Genomic DNA, 23,237 nt, shown 5'->3' with positions numbered 1-23,237 from the left:
ATGGTCACTGAACCCAAACAAGCCTCACCAGAGTCCAGCCCAGCAATCACTGCAGGTAAACAATCTCCACACCACATTCCACATGGGGAAAACAAAGGAGCAGAGATAAAGATTGTTTTCTCTTCTCTCTGTGCTTCTCCTGAGAGACAGAATTATGTCGCTCTGTCCAGAGAATGTGAATGCCACTGTCAGGCATTGGAACCATCCTTGGAAGTGTTCAAAAAACACATAAATATGGGTTGTGGGTGCGTGGTGAGTTTGGCAGTGCTGGGTTCATGGTTGGACACAACGATCTCAGAGGCCATTTCCAGCCTTAATGATTCCATGACTGTTCACACATCTGATAAGCCCCTTAGGCCAGAGATTCCTGGTTTTGCACTGTGAAGGGCTCCTTACTCCAGCCAAAGCTTGCAGGCCACATAAATCGTGGCTGTTTGGAGTTACACGTCCATTGCACATCCATGACAACTGAAGGACAAGCAGCCTGTCCAGGGGCTCTGCAGTTGTTAGAGGCCTCTCTCAATGCAAACTTCATTTTTTCCCTGCCCCAGACTCTGCTGTGCCAGGAAAAGGCAGGCTGGAAAGGCCTGGAGGTCCCACACAGCAGCAAACACCTTCTGTGAAGCAGGAGCAAAGCAGGGAGGTGAGCAGAGCTCATCCTGAGGAGATGGGCCAGTTCTGCCCCAGTACCAGCAGATATTGAAATATACTTTTTTTTTTCTGAAACAACTGGCCATGAAGCCTTTTAATAACATAACAGAAAAGGTCAGGGAAAGAATTTCACACTTCTTGAGCAAGCAGGCAGCCAGTATAACTTCATGCCTTCCAGGAACGAGGCAGAGAGAACATACACTGCACCCTGAATTAACTGGGGCTCTGACACCCCCACCAGGTCCTGCCTGCCTGGTGGCCAGTGGCTTTCGATGGGTGCTGGCTTTCCTAATAAAAGCAGGCTGGAAGGATGGACCCTGGAGAGGTGTGCTGAGGTGTGGTGCCTGCTCTGGCTCGGGGCAGAGGATGTGGGGCTCTGGGATAGGAAGCTCTGGGCAAGGACCATGCTGGGGGCATGAATGGCTGTGTCCAGCTGGAGCCAGAATGCTTTATGTTGGCAGGGACCTTAAAGCTCATCTAATTCCATCTCCACTGCTGTGGGCAGGAACACCTTCCTTAGGTCCTTGAGTCCAGAAGCAGGAGAAGCCTGTTACTCTCCGTCCTGCTCCAGGCTGCCTCATTGCCAGCAGCTGGGAGTAGTGAGTGGTGCCTCTGCTTCACAAGCCCTCCTTTAGCACCTCAGCTGGGACAGGAGAAGAAAGAGAAGTCTGAGGGCTCCGTGCCCAATGGCTGTGAAGGGGACTGATGCTGCTCTGGCATCAGACATAGTTGCCCAGCTCTCTGCTCCTTCCTCTCCCAGGCATGGAGGGTTTGGAAGCAGTGGAGGGTTTGGAAGGAGTCCCCTGGGCTCGTTCTGGTGGGGCTCCCCTGAGGAGCTCTTCTGCAACCTGGCCAGAGCAGGAGGGAGCTTTCAGCTGGAAAGTTTTTTTGGCTGAAAGAAGCTACATAAACATGACCCAGCCCAGCTTCCAGTGAGCTCCCTCCAACAGGGAGAGGAAGGGGCAGCTCAGCCCAGCATCCCCTCCTGTCCCTGGGGTGGTGCTTGGCTGGGAGGCTCAGGGAAGGTGCTGAGCCCGTGGCATCTCGGGGTCCTGCCTCACTGCAAAGCTGCAGGCTGTGACAGCAGAGAGCACAGTGCCCCTCCAAACCTGCCTTCGGACACTGCTGCTTTGTCAGCAGCTGCCAGGGGCCTCCTAAAGCTGTGCTCCAGTTGCTGATGGATTTGCTAGACCTGGAGAATGGGGAAGGGGCCTAAGACGACCCAGCAGGAGGTGGGAATTAAGGGGCGGGAGATCTCCTTAAGCTCCTCGTATTCCACAGATCTGCACAGCAAAGTCCTCCTGAAAAGCTCCGATAACCGAAATCATTAAAGCCCAAACAAACCAAGAGTAACTTGTTTTTAACACAACAATGCATTTGATTTGCCTTGAAGTGTCTGAAGAAAAATGGTTTTCCAGGGAAGTGTGGAAAGTAATCCTAGCTCCGTGATCCCTCCTCTCTGCTTTATTTGCCCCGGTCTGGCTTGGCTGCACAGGCTGGGATCAGTGGCTGTGGGCTCCATCAACTGGCTGCCAAGCAGCAGAGAGCTGGGGGATGCTGCCAGCCCCCTTCCTGCTCTCCTGTTGGAACCCTGGAATGCTGAGAATTTTAGACTTTCCATGTTGAAAGGCACAGACCCTCCGGAGAACACTGCATTTGACCTGAGGCCGAGGAGAAGGCTTTCAAAATTGAATGATAGAACTGGGATTATGGGTGTGGAGTTTGAGTAGAAGTGTGGAATATCACAGGGTGGAAAACTTAGAGTTTAAGGTTTTAGAATACAGTGATATATATAAACAAGATGGAGGTTTTGGGGCAGAGGCTGGTCCTTCTTCTTCACCTCCTTCTCCATGGGTTTGGGTGGTTTTGTGTGATTGGATAAAGTCCTCATTGCAGGACAGGGAGGCATGGAGGGGCTTGCAGGGAATGAATTACCCACTTGCCCTCCTTCAAGCCCCACTCAAGCATCTCCCAGCAGGCATTAGCCCCTGCTGTTCCTGATCCTGTCCTGACACTTCTTGCTGACTCCAGCCAGGTGAGGCATGGATCAGATGGATGAGCCATGCTTTGGAAACCACATCAGCACCTCTCTGGGATGGTTTGTGTAGCTATTTGTCCCAAATCCTTGCTGAGTTAATGACTTCCTTCTCTGTGGGATATCCTCCTCCCAAATTCCTGAGAGGTTATGTGCTCTGCCTTGCCTTGGTGTCCTCCTTGCCCTGAAACACCTCTGGCCTGGGGTGAGGCTAAGTTTCTCCTGATGACAACCACCCTCAGGAAGTCTGAAATGGATGTGGAGACTTTTCAGAGCTTGAAATACACACACACAAACACAGAGTACTTTTGGGCTAGCTGCCAGTGGGCTTTCCACAGTTTTCTTTTGGAGACCCGCAGAAACAGTGTGAGCATCTCCAGCAGACCCTCAGATTATAAACTGTGGTGTCCAATTCAACCAGCAGGCATCGATTTCAGCATGGGAATAATTCTCTGTATCTTGTGATATGTGGCAAGGCAGGTAAAATAAGCACCATGTTCCCTCGTGGCTTGATAACCTGAATCGCTAAGGCAGCCTTGTGTGTAAAAAACCCCACTACTTTCTCTGGGTTTTAATGAAATCTGGATTAAAAATTTCAGATTATTTGATGGAGGAAGTGATGGTGTCCCTGTGTTTTTGGCAAATGCATTAGCCTGTGTATTCTTATGTATGAGTGTGCATTCACTATATATATATACACATATATATATATATACACATATGGGTTCACATTCCTGAGCAGTCCCTTTCTCCTACCCCTCCAGGGTTGTCCCCTCCCTGAACATCATCCCCAGCACATCCATTCACCTGGATTCTCATCTTCCCCCTCCCTGCCACTGCACTTCCTCGGGAGAAGCCTTGTTAGTAAGAACCTAATGAAGTAAATGTGCTAATTAACCTTCCATTACTCTCCTCATTAAATCAACCTTTAATTTGGTTGGCAAAGTTCCTCTCCTTTACCACCCAGCTGTCAGTTTTCTTCTGCTGCCTCGATCTCTCTTTGGCCTCCTGTTGGGGATAGGAAAATCAATCCCGGCCTGATTTTCTTTCCCCTTCTTTCCAGCCAGCTGTAAACGCCAGTCAACAAGAAAGTAATAATGTACTTTTCCCACCCTGGCAAGGAGAGTTGCAGACATCAATAAACAGCTATTTAGGATGCAAATCACTTTCCCAATCAGCCATCAGCCTTTGAGTTTGGCAGGGATGGTGCCATGGTCTGTGGGCTCCAGCATCCCCTCACGGCGCTCCCACATCCCATCATGCTGCTTTGCAGCCATCCCAGAGCAACTGTGGGATGCCCAGAGAGTTGCTTCCCTGTGGGTTTGTCCCATTCCAAGTCCTGATGTGGGTGGAATGAGGCTTTTCAAGCCTTTGGGGGTTCTTCTGGTTCCCTTCAGGACTCACCCCACCCTGCATCCCACCGTCCCTGTGGCCAAGGGCACTCTCTATCCCCCAGCACCTGTGGAGCTGCCGCTGTCTGTTGTTTCTTGGTGATCTCCAAAGCTTTTCTTTCCCCATTTCTTGAAGAACGAATGAATGCAGGGGGGCAGAAGCAGTTGGGGATCAAAGGCAGTAGTAGAGGCTGCAGCTCTGAAGTGCTGGTGGGTGAGGGGCTCACCTTGCAAGTCAATGGATGGATAAAAAGGCATCCAAGGATCTTCCATGGGGAATCAGTGTAGGATAAACCATCCCCTGTCCCTTCAGTGGCTCCTGGGGTGCTCTCCCAGCGTTAGGACCAGAGACTGGTGCAGCCCATTGTCTCATGGTGGTCAGCAGGGCTGCCACCATGAGGACAGCACAGGGCTTCTCAACCCTTTTCAGCTGACTGACCCTCTGCATTTTGCTCAGGGGGCTGAGTTTGTGTCCTGCTCTGTGGGGACTCACCTGCCCCACCTACGTGACCTTGCACCTCCTCGCATGGGTTATGGAAGTACAGGGTGGGGAAACATTGGGAGGACTCCCAGCCCAGCTTCCTCCTTTCCTTCTGCTTTAGGTGGATGGAAAATGTCTTGGAAAGTCCTTGCTGCAGAGGAGGAATGGACAGGGTGCTGGTAACTGGGGACTGCCAGCCGAATGTCCGGGGCAAGCTGGGTGTCGCAGAGGCATGGATGTGTGGAGAGGATCTAAGAAAGCAGGAGGGCATTCAGAGGGCACTGGTGGGAATATGAAAGCATGGCTCAGCAGCAGCTCGTGGAGGCTGGAGAACTCTCAGCTGGACGTTTCTGATGTCCTCCAAGCCTGGGCTTTGTCCTTTCTTCCAGCCCTTCTCCCCACCTGTGGCCCACACAGCTCTCCCTCCCTGTCAGCATCTTAATTGATCTTGTTGTTCTCAATCCCCCCCTCCCCAGTGCTCCATCTCCAGCTGTGCTTAAACAGAACAAAATCTCTTCCAATTTCCCTGCCGCTTAAAAGAAAATTGAATCCTTTATCTGCAAGAGGAGAGGAAAACTGCAAACACAAGAAACAGTAAAGAGTTAAATAATCAAAGCAGATGATTCCAAATTGCCTGGAAAGTTAAACATGAATGGCTTGGCTTCTTCCTGCGTGCTCCTTGGGTTTTTACAAGTATAAAAATATGCTTGCACTCCTTGTTCCCATTAAATATTCTTATCAAGCCAGCTCTGTAAATAAAGGGAAGGGGAGGAGGGAGTTACCAGGCATGATTGACAGATCTGAAGTCCTCGTCTTTCTGTCAGGGCCCAGTGCTCTTTGGCTGTGTTTATCTCTTTAATCTAAATATCAATCCGTGAGACCGAAATGGGGTGGAATAGGAATCATGACAGCCCGAGAGCTGAGGAGAGAGAGAGAGAGAGAGAGAGAGAATTATTGCAGCTTGTGCAGCCTCTCACTGTCCTGATGGAGCTGTCAGGAAAAATGCACAGCTAGAGCAGAGGTGGGAAAACAAAACAAAATCACAGCCTGGCCCCTTTCCCCCTGCCCAACCCATAAAAAAAAGGAAAAAACCCAACTGTGAGAGGGGAAAGAAAATCAGGAAGCAAACGCAGCCCTGCTCCTGTCCAAATGGCACAAGCCAGGCAGCAGGATTCCCCCCATGCCTTCCACTGTTCCCAGTAGGAGATGGGGTTGGGTAGTTTTCCTTTGCTGCTGGCTTTGCCTGGTGATTTGGGATGTGGCTGAGAGTTCAAGGGAGAAGTTTTCCCAAGGTGATGCTCTTTGCCATGTGAACACCCTGGCCTCACACCTCCTCAGCAGTCCCTTTAGGGCCATCACTGTCTTCACCTTGGTACATCCTCTCCCAGACTCCTCATGCTTTTACACCCACAAAGTTCCTATGGAGCCAACACTCCTGTGATTTTAATCTGTTTTCAAAGCTGCCCTCAGCCCCCACGTCTCTCCCATGCATCCAAGGCTGTTTCCTCAAGCAAAGGGCTCCCATGGGAATCAGCACCCAGGCACTGCTGTTGGCTGAGTGACACTGTGACACGGGCAGTGTCACCCCTGGACAGATGACCTTGAGCTGCCCCTGGTGCTGCTGACATGCTCAGGTTGGTGTTGAAGAGGAGGGTTATTTGCCTGAACTGAGCGTTTAGGAACCATTAGATGTGCAAATCAGTTGGGTTTTGCCATTCCCTTTCTCCAGCTGGAATGCAACGTGTTCATGTCCATCTCTGGGACCTGTTCAGCCCATCCCTCCTCCTTTGTTCTATCCCCCCTGTGCCTGCTGGGCCTCTCACCTGGGTGAGGTGCAGTTGCAGATGGTGAGTGGCGTGATTGGCTTCCCAGAGCTCTTGCAAACACTTTAGTGATCCTTGAGAATTTATATTTCTTCCACCAGACTTTGACCTTAATTTCTTCCATTTTGCTGGGCTGTAAAATTCATTAGAGACCCAACAGCGAAGTGATTGAGATGTCAGGCCAGGCAGTTGTGGGGGTATTTAATCGCTGAGATGTGCCACTTGCCATTTAGGTGGACAACAGGAGAATATGAAATCAATGCACTCCATTAGTGGAGGACTTGCACCCAGCTCCAGTAAAACCCGTGGGCATTTAAATGGTCTTGGGTGTCACCAGTGAAAATCCATGCTGGAAGAGCCTGTTTATCTCACTTTTGGGCCATCTTCTGTCACCTGGTGTTTTAAAGCCCAGTCTCCAGCCATTCCAGCAGCCTGGCTACAGTAAATCACTGCCCGCTAAATCACGGCTGCTCAGGCAAGTGTTAACCTTGCCTGTGTGGAGCTGATGTTGCAGGGGCTGCTGTTATAAAACACAATCAGGAAGGCTCTTGTTTTCCCTGGTGGCTGGCAGAAGAGGTGGGGAAAAGCTCTGCCATTCCCAGGGGGGTTGATTAACTATTTTTCCCCCCTAGCCAGGTTCAGGGCAACCCTCCGGGGTCATTAGTGCCAATTGAGCTGGCTGGCCCTGGGCAGGCTTTGGAGCCGCTGGGGAAGCAGTGGCAGCCCGGCATTGCCTTGATTCCCCACTCCCTCTTCCCCAGCTAATCACTGGAGCCACTGGGCTCCCATGCCAGCCAGCCACCGGCTCTGATTGCCACCTCCTGCCGGGCAGCCTCTCTGTAAAAGCTGGGGGGAGAACACGGCCGGGCCAGGCAATGCTGACAAAAGAGCTGTTTTCCGACTAAAGTCATTCCATAATAACTTTAAGTAGGTTTTCCATTGGTTTTCCATTCGGATTTTGCAGCCCGGTGATTGCATCTCATGGAAGCCCTTGGCCCTTCACATTAGTCTCCTCCAAATCAAAATCAAATCCCACTCCCAGTGGCTACCAGCAGTTAGCTGTTATTCCCCTGGGACCTGAGGTTGCCTTGAGGAAGGAATGTTTGGAGGCTGCCTACTTAATACATGCAGGTTTTGGTGGCTCCAAAAATCAGTCGGATGCCAGGGCATGGCTTCCCACCCCGGAATCCCTGTAGCACAGTCTGAGCAGCCCATGTCTGCCCTGTCAGCCCCAAGCAGGAACTAGATCTGCCTCACTTTCCTAGAAAACCAAAAAAAAAAAACTAGGAAGCAGATGGGAATCCTCCTTCTGTTTGCTTTCCCAAGCCACAGGCATCTTGCTGGAGCAAGCCAGGGGAGCAGGCAGGGACAAGGCTCTGCCCGGTCACTCCAGTAGCCTGACAGCTTTTTGACGTCCTGTAATTGCTTTCCTGCCACAACTCTTTTAAGCAGAGAGCTCCTGGCCAAAGCAATTTGTTCCCCATCAATTTTTATTTCCTTCTTTGCGCATGTGAGGGAGGGAAAACAAAGAGGGAGAAGGAGAACAAACAGAGCTGGGACCTGCTCCGGTGGGAAAGGTGGGAAGGGTTTGACTCTTCAGCCAGGCGGGACATGGCAGCCCTGATCACCATCCCAATGAGCTCTGCTCACCCCTGCAACCAACTTCCAGCTGCTCATCCCTGTCTGACAGTTTTGGGAGGAGGACTGCCATCCCAGGGGCTCTGTGGGGGATCTGAGCCACCTCGAAGGCTCTCCTTGGTTCTTTAAGCCCTAGCAAAATCGTCCTGCCGTGCTCCCCGAAGCTGCTGCGGGTAGAGTTAATCTCCGGCAGTTTAAGGAGTCGTTGAGTGGGTCTGGCGGATGATGAATGTTGAAACCATTACCGGGTGAAGCTCCATGGAGCTGTTTAAAACTGAATTCTCCCATGTAAATTTCTGCTCCATCAATCCTGATGACATGTCAAACATTGCTATTGTTTCCCGAACAAATTGGATGACATGCCCTTTCCTGCAGAATTGCCCACGAGATCAGAACTGCTCGCCAGCTCCTCGCTTTTGTCTCCAGCTCTGCTGGCCTGCGGGTGGGGAAGGGTGGATATGATGGCCCTTGGTGGGACAAAAGGAGACATCCCAAATATTTGTGCTCGGGGGATGCAGATGGACAGAGAGCCAGGCCGTGAGTATTTTTGTGTGATTTGTGTGCTGGGTGCCCACATCATGCTGCAGCAAAGCAAATTAATCCTTTGGGTTATCCAGGCTTCCTCTTCTTGTAACTCTCCCAGAGTTTAGCTGCACAAATGTGGGAATTTTTTAGAAATGGTCTGTGCTGGTGACAGCTCATAAAAGTACAGATGTGGACCCGTGTTTTCATCCTGCCCTTCTGCAGGCTCCAGTGGGCAAATCCCGCTTTAATATTCCGGGCAGGAGAGGAGAGCTGTAAAAGCCATTTGATTGCTCCTCCAGGTGGAACCCCGAGAAACTTCCAGCCAGATGCCTTTCCTCCCCGGGCTGTCTGGATGGATGCTTGCATGCTGGGGGGGAAAACGAGTCAGTGATTGGGAAAAGCCACGGGAAAACAGCTGGTACCCTGGGATTGCTGACAGCTCGGTGGGGTTTGGGGTGTCCTGCAGGCGTGTGCTCTCTCGCAGCCCTCGGCGTCACTCTGCAAAGGGAGTGTGTTTTGCCTCCCCAGGGGCTTGAGCAGCTGAGCATCCTTTTTTACCCTGAGAGGGGAAAAAGCTTGGTAGTGCAGAAACAGGTGAAGATCCCAAATTAAATATGCTGAGCGTGCGGGGTTTGGCTTTTTTTTTTAGCATGTTCCCTGTCACGCTCAACTAACCTGCTCCATTGCCCAGCATTATCTCCATGATGCTCAGTTGCCAGGAAAGCCATCCAGCCGGCCTCACCTTCCACCTCCCTGGTGTAAATCAGGGACATTAATTAGCCTGCCTGGTGAGGTGGTGGATGGGGCAGAGTCAGGCTGCCCGTCCTCCTGGCTCCTCTGGAGAGGGGCTTTTTGCCTCACTGGCACTTTTGATGTCATCACAGCTGGTGGTCCAGCCACCCTCCTGGCTCCCCTCTCCCCAGGGCTCCCATTCCCTCCTCGCTAACCTTCTTTTAACCTTCCTCCTTCCCTGTCTTTTTTTTTTTTTTTTTCCCTCGTCAGAAGAAAATTACACTTTCCCAGTGTTGTCTGTCACTGCAATAAGCAGTTACGAGAGCAATTGTATGGGGCCAAATGAAGGGAATTCGTTTTGCCCGTGCTTTCTGGTACTGTCAGACCCCCTGTAAATCATTATCTCATCACCAGCCCATCCAGGTGCATGGAAAAAGCTTTTCTGGGCTCTGCTCTCACACCAGCCACTTAGGAATGAATGGAACTGAGGGATTCACAGCAGTTGTGGGCATAGAAGTAATGAATAGGAAAAATCCTGGCTGGAGGTTGAGGGCTGGCAGTGCTGAGGGTGCTCGAAGTGCTCAAGGATTTCAGGGAGAGAGGACCCAAAAAAGGGTCTGGTGGCAGGTGTTAGGATGGGGGATTAACCCCAAAATGAGTTGGCTGAAGGATGCTGGTGTGGGCAGATGGTGGGTTGACCCCCTTTCCCTCCAAGTGTTTCCATATGGAAGAGTTGCCACGCTCTGCCTGGGATGGAGCACCTCCTTGGATGTCCTCTGGGAGGGAAGATGGACCCCAGAGGGAATTGTCCTCCAGGAGTGGGTGCTGCTCACTCTCTGGGCATCTCTCCAGGCAGATTTCTGCAGATTTGTTCCATTTTACCCAACACACTTCCAATGCCCAAGGAAAGGAATTCTCATTGCAGCAGTGGAGAGGAAGATCAGCAAAATCAGTAGGTCTGGAAGGCTGGATCCTCCAGAGCACCCTTTGGTTGGCACCAAGCAGCAGGAGTTCACTTCTCAGCCTGGGAAAGTGTCTGGGGAGAAAAACTTAAATAATCCTGTCTGGTTTTCCTGCCTTTTGCTCTCTGTCACCCCGTGGTGTGGCAGGGGAGCAGCACATGGGGGTAAAGCTGTGCTCAAGCTCCTACTCTGCTGCCAAGGGTAATCAAGGCCATCGATAAATTAGGAAGGTTTCAGGAACAGGCTGTGTTCCATGCCACTCCTAAAATACAGCCTTTTCCTGGTATCTGCACATAAAATGTGTCTTTGACCCTGCTTCTTCACAGACCTGTTGGTCTCTAAGTAATCCAGACAGGACTCAATTTAGAAAATATACTGGGGGAGAAAAAGGATATTTTGGGGATTGCATTCTGCTTTCCTCACCTAAAAATAAAATTTTCTGCTCCTTTTTCCTGCTGCCACTCATGCATATTTTATATATTCATTAGAGCAAAGACTTTAAAACACAAATAAATCATGCTTTGCTCATCCAGAGCTGACACAGTGAGTTGTGAACACCTTCCCCAGAAGGTGCTGGTCATTTAGCCGTGACCAGCCTGCTCCAGCTCCAGCAGCTGCTGGTGGAGTAGATGCATCCCACAGCATCCCGAGCCACTCTATCCGTGGGAATGCAGCAGATTGCACCCCCAGAAGGGCTGTCCTTTTGGAAAGCAAGACCAAAATCACTATTCCTTGCTTTTCCAGCTCTGTATTTTTACCTGGGGCACCATTCTGAGATGTGATAGATTTTTATTCCTCTACTCTTGCCATGGTTTGACATTGGCACCCACTGAAAGCCATTCACTCACCCACCCCTGCCACAGCTGGGCAGAGGAGAGGAAAAAAAATAAAAAAGGGTTCATGAGTTAGGGGCTGGGAGAAAACACTCCAAGGGGAGGTACAAAGTGAGTTTATTACTAACAAAATCAGAGGAGGATATTGAGAAGTAAAATAAGCCATTATAAACCACTTTTTCTTCTCCCCAGACCCTCCCTCCTTCCCACTGACAGCGCAGGAGACAGGTTGTGGGGGTTTGGGTCAGTTCATCCCCTAAGGTTTTCTTCTTCCTGGCTCAGGCAGAGGAGTCCTTCCCCAGTAAGACCATGGGGTCCCTCCTACGGGGGACAGTTCTCTGTGAACTTCTCCAGCATGGGTCCGAATCTCATGAGCAGCACTCCTACCATACCTGCTGCAACCTGAGTCCCTCCCACGGGCACACCGTCGTCCCCAAACTGCTGCAGCGTGGGTCACTCTTCCATGGGGTGCAGTCCTCCAAGGACAGGCTGCTCCAGCCTGGGAGCAGGGCCCTTCTCTCCACCAGGTCTTCCACTGAAGCACAGCCTCCTCCAGCTGCTTTTCTTCTTGAATCTGTCATCACAGAGGTGTTACTATCATCTCTAATTGGCCCATTTTTGGCCAGCAGCATGCCCATCTTCAGAGCCATCAGGGGCTGGCTCTGCCAAACATGGTGGAAGCTTCCAGCAGCATCTCACAGAAGCCACCTCTGTGGCCCCCTGCTACCAAAAACCAGCCCCTGCAAGCCCAACACGACTCTAGAATGCGCAGGGAAGGATATGAGCTGTGGCTGCTGAGTCCCAGCTTTCTGCCTTCATGGGGACAGGAAGGGTGGCCCTCAGGAATTATCCTAGGGGACTTTTATTTCAGGTGTGCTTCCCAGGTTAGCTTAGTGTGTCAGGGGAAGTAAGTAGGTGTAACATTTCCCACTGCCAAAGGTTTTGGAGCGATGCTGAGGAATGCTGATGGAGGGCTGTTAGCTAGAGCAGGCTGGGAGCCAGGGATGAGCAGGGGAGTGCAGGCAGCCCCTGCCATGCAGCTCTTGAGGGATAAATGGCAGCACAGCAGGTCTGCAGAGGTGTGTTCAATGCAACGTTTCCATAAATACCTTCATTTATTAATTACATTTTACATTTTCCAGGCAACTGACAATGATGTGGGCACATATGGGAAAGTCAGTTATTTCTTCAGCGATGACCCTGACCGGTAAGTGTGACTGACTGGCAGGAGTTTGATCCTCCAAAATCCTCTTCTAACCCCACTAGGCAGTCACAGGGCGATGAAAGGCATTGGTTATGTCCTGTGAAATGCCCTATGATCCCCTGTCTATGCTGTCTCCCAGAGGTGTGAGCTCAGCACATGCCTGGTGCTCAGCATGTTTAATTGCTTTGCAAAGGTGGGACCCGCAGGCACCAGCATTGCTTGAGACCGGTAAATGGTTTCACAGCAAGTTGTCAGCCCTGGAGCAACACCTGTGGTGGAAAGTTGGGGAATATACATGGGCTGCCCAGCAGAGCAGATCTGTGGGCCTCTGCACCCGTTTTCTCTGCCTGTGGAGCAGCACTGAGGGTTGCTCACTGCTCAGCTGCGTGGGGCTCTTGAAGGTGTTCTGGGACCTAATATCCCGCAGAAAAAATCGTGACCTTCACGCTGTCAAGCTGCTGCCTCTCCAGTGTGTGGTCACCAAGGCTTTTTCCCCTCCCTTTGCTGTCCCCTCAGTTTCTCCCTGGACAAGGACACGGGTGTGATCATCCTGACAGCTCGGCTGGACTTTGAGACCACGCAGCGCTACACCCTGACCGTCATCGCCCGCGACGGTGGCGGGGAGGAGACGACGGGGCGCGTCAGGATCAACGTCCTCGACGTCAATGACAATGTCCCCACCTTCCAGAAGGAGGCCTACCTGGGGGCCCTGCGGGAGAATGAGCCCTCTGTCACCCAGGTGGTCCGGCTCCGGGTGAGGGACTGCCGTGGCTCCTCCGCTTGGGATGTGCAGGAGGGAGACAGGAGTGGGTTAGAATCACAGAATGGTTTGGGTTGCAAGGGAGCTTAGAGCTCAGACAGTTCCAACACCCTGCCATGGCTGGGGACATCTTCCACAAGACCAAGTTGCTCCAAGCCCCATTCAGCTTGGCCTTGAACACTTACAGGGATGGGGCAGCCACATCTTCTCTGGGCAACCAGTGCCAAGGCCTCATCACCCTCACAGGGGAGAATTTTTACCTAATATCTAATCAAAACCTCCCTCTGTGAGTTTAAAATGATCAGTGCCTGTGATGGGTTTAACAAACATCTTCCAAAGCAGGTCCCAACAACCAGTTTCCATCTTGCATGAGAGAAGCAGGCGAGAGGAGGCTGGTTTACAGATTCCCTCTGGGCCCCTGATGGGCACAGCCCAGTCTCCTTGGGCCCAGCCTACACCTCCCATCCCCTCAGCTCTCCCTGGCACAGCTCCCATGCCCATGTATTTCCTCTGCTCACACCCTAGGCATCTGATGAGGACTCCCCTCCAAACAACCAGATCTCCTATAGCATCGTGCAGGCGTCTGCCTTCCGCGACTACTTCGACATCACGGTGTCAGAAGGGTACGGAGGTAGGTGCTGGTCCTGGCGCCACAGGGGCACCCCTGAGCCTGCCACGTCCTGCTCCCTGACCCCCCCCACTGTGCATCCTTCCAGTGATCAGCGTGAACCACCCCCTGGACTACGAGCAGGTGGCCAACGGGGTCATCTACCTGACGGTGATGGCCAAGGACGCCGGCAACCCGCCGCTCAACAGCACCGTCCCCGTCACCATCGAGGTGTTTGTAAGTACAGTGCCTGGCATTCCCCTCGTGCTTTCCCTGCTCCACAGCAGTGCTATTAATCCATCAATAACCCAACAAGACTGTTAATTCATCAATAACCCGACAAGACTGCCCCACCCCGTGGAAGATGTGTATGAGTGGATTCCTATTACACGTGTCTCGTGTGTGTGTCGTACGTGTCTCATGCCACAGCTAACCACGGGGTGAGGAGCAGAGCAGGAGCGGTGTGGAAATCCCTCTGAAGGAGGGGTTTCTGCTGGGAGACGCAAAGCATCACAGCGTTTCTCGGGAAGATCAGATCAGCGTGTCACTTTGAGGCACATTGTGGTTTGAGGGTGTCTGCAGGGAGGTGTCAGTGATGGAGACAGTTTGGTTGATAACGTGTCAGTCTCGCAGCTGTGGGATCTCTGCCAGGCTGGCGGCAGTGTCAGTCTGGGAAGGTGGAGGAGATAAAGCCAACGATGCTGTGAGATGGGAGTGAAGTCCCATGAGCATGTCTCTCCTTCAGATCCCTCACCATCCTCGAGAGGGGGAGCAAGGCAGTGCCCAGGGAGTTAGTGATGGTTAAATACATCCTTCCCACACTGGGCTTTCGACAGCGTAAACACCTCCTTTTCAAGCCCACATTTGAGTGGGTCATCTGCCCGGGTTGGGTCTGTATGCTGGCAGGGTTTAAGTAGCTGTCACTTTTCCTGCTCTCAACCAAAGGGAATTTCTCTCAGCTGGAAAAAGAAAAGAAATAAAAGCCAAAAACTAGGAAGAAAATGAGGGGGAAGTGTTTTGTGACGGCACTTGAGGAACAAGAGCTGTGAGAAGGCAGAACCAGAGCGAGTGTGGAGGGAGGTGATTTTTTTTCATCCTTTGGTTGTTGGTTTTTAATAAAGAAGTCAAACTCGCCTTGTAGATTTCCCATTAGGGGACAATACGCTTTTGTAGAGGGAGCGCCGAGTCAGAACTAATAGTGCACGCCGCGCCAGGATCCCAGGAAATAGCACCGCTAATAAGTTTCTGCCTCACTCCCTGCCACTGACGCCCTGCTCAGGGTGATGAGCCGGCGGCTCACGGCGTGCCTGTGCCTGGAGGAGAGGGGTTGTGTGCTTGGCGTGAACGTGGGCCACTCTCAGCATCCTTGGAGATGGCCTGGAGGGATAGGACAAGGGGGATCAGCTTCAGACTGGAGGAGAGGGGAGGTTTCGTTTGGATATTGGGAAGAAATTCTTCTCTGTGAGAGTGGTGAGGCCCTGGCACAGGCTGCTGAGAGGAGCTGTGGCTGCCCCTGGGTCCCTGGCAGTGTTCAAGACCAGATTGGATGGGGCTGAGAGCGACCTGGGATAGTGTAAGGTGTCCCTGCCCATGGCAGGGGGTGGGAACTGTCTGAGCTTTAATGTCCCTTCCAACCCAATCCATTCTCAGATTCTATGATACAGTGGCTGTCCGAGGGTGAAGTTGTAGGGAGGAAGGCTGAGGGTCAGGAGAGCATAGGAAGCTGGTTTTAGCTGGTTAGGTGGATATTGTCTTCTGTGGGAGTGGAAGAGTGCCAGGTTCTGTCTGGTGTCGCTGCAGGTGCCTTGGGGAGCTTTGGAGCTCCTGTGGCTGAAGTGGGAAATGTCCTTCTCGAGTAGAAGGCAGGTGCAGGCCAGCTCTGGCCAGATGGAGAGCCAGCCAGAAGCAAACCCTGCCTCCTTGGGACTAGGCTTGCCGGGCCGTGGCCTTGCTGAGCACGGCCTGATGATCTCAGGAACATTAATGAGACCACACAGCATCTGCTCTGGCTCGTGTCCACCCAGCTGGAGCCCCAGCTCAGCCCCATCCAGCTGCACTCAGCCTCTCTGTTGCCTTTAACCTGCCCAGGCCTCCTGGGTTTGGCCTGGATGAGCCTCACCAATCCCTGGGAGGAGGAGGATGAGGAGGAGGGATGATGAGGACATCACCAGGACAGGCAACAAGTTCCTCATTACCCTCAGAGGACATGCCAGCAAAGCTGAGTGACTCAAAGGCTGATTAAAGACCACCTGCTTACAGAAACTAAAGCAGGGGCTGGCAATTTAATTGCAGCATGATGGGCATCGTTGGCACGTGAAATTGCTTCAAATCTCAGGTTCAGTGGCAGCAGGAGCAGCTGAGCCTGCAGGTCCATCAGTAGTCTCCAGGTAGAAATCATCTCCAGGGCAGCCCCAGGGAAATGGAGAGGTGTTTTAATGTCCTGGCAGCTCCGTCCTTCCCTCCATAGGCAGTTGGGTTTGGTTCATTTAAGGCAGATTCTTAACCCTGTTTAAACATCATTTAAAGCCCCCTGGGGGAGCTTTAAACCAGTCCAAAATCTGTTTTGAGGTATGTTGCAAGCAACTGCTCCTGCCTGGTTTCTCCAGGATGGCCGTAGTCCCTGGCAAAGACAGGCTTGGAGGGAGCACATTGGGATGCAAACCAGCTTCCCCCCCAGAAAAAATGCTATGGCTGCCCTCTGTGGATGCACCCACAACATTCCTCCTCTGGAAGGAAGGCATCCAAAGCTCAGCAGTTCCCCTGACCAGTCCAGTTTGCCTCATGACCTTGTGGCCAGGATGACCTGGAACACTGAGCCACCCCTGTACTCCTCAGGGAGGGAGGATCAGGTCTGGGCACGATGCTTCATGTGGTGCTTCATGTGGTGCTTCATGTGGTGCCTGAGGCTTCCCTGGCTTGTGGTAGAGCCAGGAGCAGCTCAGAAGAAGCTCCTCTGTCAGTGGTGGTGGTTCCTCAGCCCTGTGCTGGCTGGTGAGGTGACGGGGTAGTTGGTACCCTCCGCACTGCAGGGCTCAGCAGAGTCACTGGCGATCATGTCCCCTCAGCCTCAGCTGCCTCCACAGTGAAACCCTGTGCTCAGCCCCGCAGTGCCTCCCCCCAGGGCCACCTTCCCCCTGCTGGCATCCTAAACTGGTCACACCTTGAGATGCAGCCACCCAGGAGCATCCCCATACCAGACTTTTGGAGCTGCTTGGCCATTTTGCCTTTTTCCCAAGCAGCCTCTCGACCTTCTCTTTGCTTCAGGATGAAAACGACAATCCCCCCACGTTCAGCAAGCCCTCCTACGTGATAACCGTCATGGAGGACATTATGGCAGGTACAGGGCACACCCCTGCTCCTTCTCTGGGCTCCCAGGAGGGTTCTGAATGGGGTGGGTGATCCCTTTTGGGGAGGTAAAGCCTGGTAAAGTCCCATAGCTGTGGTGCCTGGGGGTTTGGCCACTTTGTGCATGTGCAGGAGAAGGGACCCTTTGTCTGGGTGACCTGCAGGAGCAGTGTGAGGGCACATGGCAGTTCTGGCTCATCCCAGTCCTCATTTCTGCCTCCCCCAAGGAGCCACAGTGCTGTTTCTCAATGCCACCGACATGGACCGGTCCAGGGAGTATGGGCAGGAGTCAATCATCTACTCCCTGGAAGGCTCCTCGCATTTTCGGATCAATGCTCGCTCAGGTGAGCCTCTGGACGTGCTCTTCCCTTTTCCTTTCAGTTCCCTCTTTCACCCCCACCCTTCCCTCCTCTCCCCCAGTCAGCCTGCTTAGTAGTCCCACAGTCTGAGGGATTCACCAGATTTCAGGCACTACCATTTGCTCAGTCACCCTGAGAGCTTCAGCTTCAGCAGAGGCATCCGTGGAAACTCAGCTCCTCAGCCTAAGGAAAGGCTTGGCTGTGACGGTTCCTGATAGTTCAGGAGCTGCCTGATCCAAAAAAGCTGCTTTTTGGATCCAAAAAAGCGCCCATTTGTGTACTCTCCTGACCTTGGTTTTAACTGTTTCTTTTTTAACCTTGTAATCTCCTGTGGCTGCAGGAGAAATCACCACAACATCTTTGCTGGACCGGGAGGCCAAATCCGAGTACATCCTCATTGTCCGGGCAGTGGATGGAGGCGTGGGGCACCATCAGAAGACAGGCATTGCTATGGTGAGTGTGGGAAGAATTCCCATCTCCTTGAGCCACCGGTGCCCACCTGGGACTGTGGAGAGCTGCAGTGTTCCATTTTCTCTGTGTGAAGAGCACACAATGGTTCCTGCCCTCCACGCCACCCCTGCTGTGGTTCCCAAAACGACTGTCCGGGTGGTGTAGACCTTGAAATCAGCTTGCTTTCCTGGAAAACCCCTCACACAGGAGCCACTTGACTTTCCAGGGCCTGTGGATGTGGTAATGAGTCCTATTTCACCTGCAGAAGGCTCCCTTTGTTCCTCTTGAGAAGGGGCTTACTCGGAGAGCCCGCAGGTACACGTGATTATTCCTTACTCTGCTCACATGCTGCCTGGGTCAAGGGTTTCCAGCCAGTCTGGAATGCCTGTGCTCCTGGGAAGGTTCTGGTGGAGCTGCACCTTGAAGCCTTGCACTTTGCCTTGCCCTTTTCAGGCCTCAGGGAACCCAAAGCCAACAGGAAATACCAGGAGATCAAAAGCCAAGGATCCATCGCTGATGGACTTGATGACCTTAAAGGTCTTTTCCAGCCTTAGCTATACCATGATTCTCTCTCACTGCTCATGGCATCACATTTCTTTGGACATTCATTCGTTTGGATGCTCCTGGGATGCTCGTTGGGGTTGCAGGAGAGATGTCCCACAGAACACAGGGCAATGCAGAGAAATTTGTGGTTGTGCTGAGGAATAGCCCTAAAATAATTGTCCCTCCTGCCGAGGGCCATCAGACTGGAAGCTCCCTATGGAACCTCCCAGGGATATGTGGTGGACTTGGCTGGGCACCAGCATGGACTGTGCAATGCTGAGATCTCCTCTGGGGCTCCAGATGGAATTGTGTTCTTCTATTAGCCTTGTTAAAAGACAAAGCAAGGGGGGAAAAGGTGCCTCCTGATCCCTAAAAAGTTAAAGAATATTAAAACTCAGTGAGGCTAGGGCAGCAGAGTATGTTTGTCTGCTGGGATATACCCCTGGCACTCAAAATAATAGTTTTTGATTGTGAATAAAGGTCCATTCAGGGGGCTTGCAAGGTCCCCAGGTGATGTAAAGCACATGAGCTGCTCGGAGTAGGGGTGAGCCAGCAATCTTCCCCAGGGACCACCGTGGTGCCTTGGCTTGTCTCCAGAGACTGTGGTGTCCAGACTGGCCTCTTCTACCACGGGGTGGCACCAGCAGCTCAGCCTGGTGTGACAGCGGGACACAGCGGAGTGGGAGCAGAGAGGATCCCAGGAAAAGCCTCCACTAGGACCTGCTGAGGGATGGTGGCTGCCAGGGGCTCCCCTGGAGCTGCAGCCCTTTCCCTCAGACACCTGTAGAGCCCCACAAGCTGGGGAGAAATGGGTGCTCTGGGGAGGTGAGAGACTGCCAGGCAGCAAGATGCATCCCACAGGCTCGCTGCTGTCACTGGGATGCCATTTGTCACACGGAAAATGAAGACTGGTGACACTTCAGGGCACCATCCTCGCCCCTGCTCTTGTCTTCACATCTCCCACTCCCTGTGTACCATACCCTGTCCTGATTTCTCATTTATTCTTGGTTGTTTTTTTTTTTTTTCTGTTGCTTTTTACCAGCCACTCAGATTTTTCCTTCCTCTCCTGCCACATTCCCACTGCATCTTCTCCCCCACTGATTTTCATCTCCCTTCCAGTGAAGGAGCTGTTTGAAGACACACCTTGTGCCCTGTGGGTGTTCTTAACTGTGGTAAATACACAGGAACAAAACCCAGTTCAGCTGTGCCCAAGGAGCCTTGTCTGCAAAGTTGCAGGATGTTGATTTTCTTGCAGGCTTTCCCTCCAGAGGGTGAACACAGCATCACAAAACCATAGAATAATTCAGGTTGGAAAAGGTCTCTAAGAGGATCAGGTCCAGTCATTCCCTCAGCGCTGCCAAGCCCAGCACTAACCCATGTCCCCAAGTGCCACAACTATTAAATCCCCTGAGGGATGGTGACTCTGCCACAGCCTGAAACACGTGTTGGGTACACCCAGGGGACGTTCCACGCCTCAGGATCCTGTGCCTCCTGCAGCAGCTCTGCTTCCTTGCTCTCTCACAGGTGAACATCACGCTGCTGGACATCAATGACAACTACCCCACCTGGAAGGACGAGCCATACTTCATTAACCTGGTGGAAATGACCCCCCCCAACTCGGATGTCACCACGGTATGTGTGAGGCAGGGTGATGGTTGTACCAAGGGCTGGCTGGAGCAGGGGGTCAGCTCCAAACGGGTGTCACCAGTGTCACCTTCGGCCCAGCGCCGTCTTGCAGAATTCCACTCAAAAGCTTACTCCTGAGTCTCCCTGCTGCTGACCATCCCCTGTGTTTCTTCTCCTTGCTGGGATATATTTTTTTTTTCTCCTCTCCAAATTGTGTGGATTTTGGCCAAATCCTCCTTTTCGTAGCCTCGGCTGTGACCTCCTTCAAGGACCTCTCCGAGAGACTTTGATTTACAGCCTTTCAAGTCCCTCTGGCAAAATAAAAGAGAAGAAGAGGGGGAGGCTTCTACTCCATCACGCCGAGAGAAAAATGACAGGAACAAAATGGAAAATAAATGACAGAAAAGTGAAGAGAATCCACAAAATCATATAAGGAGGAAGGCTGCAAAAAAAAAAAAAAAAAAAAAAAAAAAAAAAAAGGGGATTTTTTTGAAAGGGGAGAAGGGTCTGGCAGTGCTGCCCAAGCCAGAGCACAGTGGTTTTCTCTCCTTCAGCCCTGCTGCTCAGCGCCAGCTTGAAGTCATCTTGCCTTTGACAATCCAATTAGTTGCTGGGAAAATAATTACTTTGTCACCGATCCGATGTAAATTCAGCTGCGGGACGAGCAGCGGGAGCTGGGGAAGTTATGAGGTCAGTGAAATTGGGGTGTTTTTTAATGTAAATGTCCCCTGTAATTAAAAAGGGCACAGGGAGAGCAATAAAGCACAAAATATCTGGCATGGAGGAGAACTCCACCAAGAAATTATTCCCAGCATTCCTGATGTGGCAGCACAAGTTCCTCAGCGTGCCTCTTTGTCCCATTTACTTTATTTTTCCAAAGGGTCCTCTTTTTTCAGCTGGTTTTATTCAAAAGGAGGAAAATCCAGTTTGATTGCTGCGCATTTGTGTCCTGTCATGCCATTACCTCCTGTGCTCACAGGCCAATTATGGGGAGATTTAACACCACAGCAGAGGTTTCGAGGGTGCAAAATCCCTGCAAATGTCAGGAAAATACAGAGCTGGATGGAGGAAGAACTCCTTGCTGCTGCTGGTGCAGGGAGGCCAAGCTCGACAGCAGCAAATCTCCGCAGGGACTCCCCACGGGAGTGAATTCCCAGCACTCTCCTGTAATTTTGTGCCGTTCCCCCACGGCAGGTGGTGGCTGTGGACCCGGATCTGGGGGAGAACGGCACGGTGGTGTACAGCATCCGGCCTCCCAACAAGTTCTACAGCCTCAACAGCACCACGGGCAAGATCCGCACCTCGGGCGTGCTGCTGGACCGGGAGAATCCCAACGCCCAGGAGGCCCAGCTCATGCGCAGGATCGTGGTGTCCGTCACCGACTGTAAGCTTCCATCCCACACCTTCCCCAGCCTGATTTTGCCCTTATGGCAAAGTCTCTTCTGTTTTCTTCTCTCCTGTTTTGAGCAGGAGTGTTTCTGAGGTGAAAAAATGGGAGTAGATTTAAACCTGCTGCTAAAACAAACTAGAAACCTCTCAAAATGTGAGCGCAGTCATTCACGTAGCAAACCTGAGAATGAGCCTGAGAGGCAGGAACTCTCCTTCCCCCTCAGCTCTGCTCCATTGGCATCCCAGAAAATCAATTGAGCAGGTGAGGGAAACAGAGCTGATGGGCTTTTCTCTGGAAATATTGCCATAGGGAAACTTTTCATAGGAAATAAGATAGATATACAAAAATAATTCTTTCGTCTCAGGACAAAGGGGAATGGTTTTAAACCAAAAGAGGAGAGGTGGAGATAAGATGTTGGGAGGAAATTCTTTACTAAGAAGGTGGTGGAACAGGTTGCCTAGAGAAGCTGTCTGCTCTAACCCTGAGAGTATCCCAGGCCAGACTGGATGGGGCTTGGTCTAGTGGAAGTTGTCCCTGCCCATGGCAGAGGGTTGGAATTAGATTATGTCTAAGGTCCCTTCCAACCCAAACTGTTCCGGAATTCTAAGTGTCCATTGGTGGCAGATCATGCATGACAAATCAGGGCCACCACCCCATCCTGCACTGCCATCTGCATAGCGGGTGAGGGTTCCTTTTTAGGGGAAGGGGGTGGAAGCAGCTCAAGCGTTTACCTTGCGACCCCACTCCTGGCCTCCACAGGTGGGAGGCCACCCCTGAGAGCCACCAGCAGTGCCACAGTTTTTGTCAACCTGCTGGATCTGAACGACAATGACCCCACTTTCCAAAACCTGCCCTTTGTTGCTGAGATCGCCGAGGGACTCCCCGCAGGCTCCTCTGTCTTCCAGGTGAGCGTGTCCCACTGCTGCCATTCCTCACGCTGGGAGCTGCTGCCATGGCTTCTGCAAAGCGGGCTAGCAACACATCCTCTCTGTTCTCTGCATCTTCTCCATCTCCTTCATCCTCTCCATCTCCTTCTCTGTGCCATCCTCTAGCAGTGGGACAGGGGGGATGCAGAAGGGGTTGTGGATTTTACTCTGTGGGCTCACTCCAGGTAGGGAGGATCCTGCAAGGCCATTTCATCCCTGCATCCGTGGAGCCAAAGGCACTCGGGATTTCTGTACCATGACTTCCACGGCCAGGAGATGATCAGGGTGCTCTCCCCACCAGGTGGTGGCCATCGACCTGGACGAGGGCCCAAACGGGCAGGTGTCGTACCGCATGCAGGTGGGGATGCCCCGCATGGATTTCCTCATCAACAGCACCAGCGGGCTGGTCACCTCCACGGCCGTGCTGGACAGGGAGAGGATCCCCGAGTACTTCCTGAGGGTGGTGGCCAGTGACGCCGGCACGCCCGCCAAGAGCTCCACCAGCACCCTCACTGTCAAAGGTGGGTGCAGCAAGACCCCACGGTGACAAACCTCACTGGAGGTGAGCAGGTTCTATAGGAGACTCACTGAGGCCTGGAAAGAGGATCAGGTCTGGCTTTGTGCCATAGGGATGGCTCTGTCCCCACAGGCTCTGTGTCTGTTATCAACACACTGCAGAGATGGGGAATATGTGGTGTTTCTGGCAGGGCCCCCAAAATTCTCTTTTTTTTTTAATCCATTCCCCCATCCCCAGTGTCGCTTTTTCTTTTGCTTCGGCATGTGATTCCCATCAGCTGCGTGCCTGGACAGCCCACGCAAGCCCAGTTCAGAGCTGGAGCCTTATTGCAAGGTCTGTCTTTAATTTAATGCTTTGCTGTTTACTGGCTTTGTGCAAGTCTAGTGCTGAAAAAGGATAAGCGTCATCTGGAAATAAACTGACCCTGGGTTGTCCTCAG

The 23,237-nt window shown here is 52.2% G+C and overlaps 1 protein-coding gene across 1 annotated transcript in view; it reads left to right on the top strand.

Annotated features, from left to right (window-relative positions):
• The window catches only part of CDH23 (cadherin related 23), a 187,515-nt gene that overhangs the window by 113,985 nt on the left and 50,293 nt on the right, over nucleotides 1–23,237 (top strand). Inside the window, exons 14-24 of the mRNA XM_068196945.1 lie at nucleotides 12,214–12,278; nucleotides 12,792–13,029; nucleotides 13,561–13,666; nucleotides 13,752–13,879; nucleotides 16,907–16,979; nucleotides 17,215–17,331; nucleotides 17,687–17,799; nucleotides 19,864–19,971; nucleotides 21,160–21,349; nucleotides 22,115–22,260; nucleotides 22,583–22,802. Of these exons, the coding sequence (XP_068053046.1) occupies nucleotides 12,214–12,278; nucleotides 12,792–13,029; nucleotides 13,561–13,666; nucleotides 13,752–13,879; nucleotides 16,907–16,979; nucleotides 17,215–17,331; nucleotides 17,687–17,799; nucleotides 19,864–19,971; nucleotides 21,160–21,349; nucleotides 22,115–22,260; nucleotides 22,583–22,802 (1,504 nt within the window). The remainder of the gene's footprint in view (nucleotides 1–12,213; nucleotides 12,279–12,791; nucleotides 13,030–13,560; nucleotides 13,667–13,751; nucleotides 13,880–16,906; nucleotides 16,980–17,214; nucleotides 17,332–17,686; nucleotides 17,800–19,863; nucleotides 19,972–21,159; nucleotides 21,350–22,114; nucleotides 22,261–22,582; nucleotides 22,803–23,237) is intronic.

Source organism: Anomalospiza imberbis, chromosome 8 (genome assembly GCF_031753505.1).
Source record: "Anomalospiza imberbis isolate Cuckoo-Finch-1a 21T00152 chromosome 8, ASM3175350v1, whole genome shotgun sequence".
In the NCBI taxonomy this organism is placed as follows: Eukaryota; Metazoa; Chordata; class Aves; order Passeriformes; family Viduidae; genus Anomalospiza; species Anomalospiza imberbis.
The sequence above is the reverse complement of the archived record's forward strand: the minus strand, read 5'-3'. Positions and strand labels throughout refer to the sequence as shown.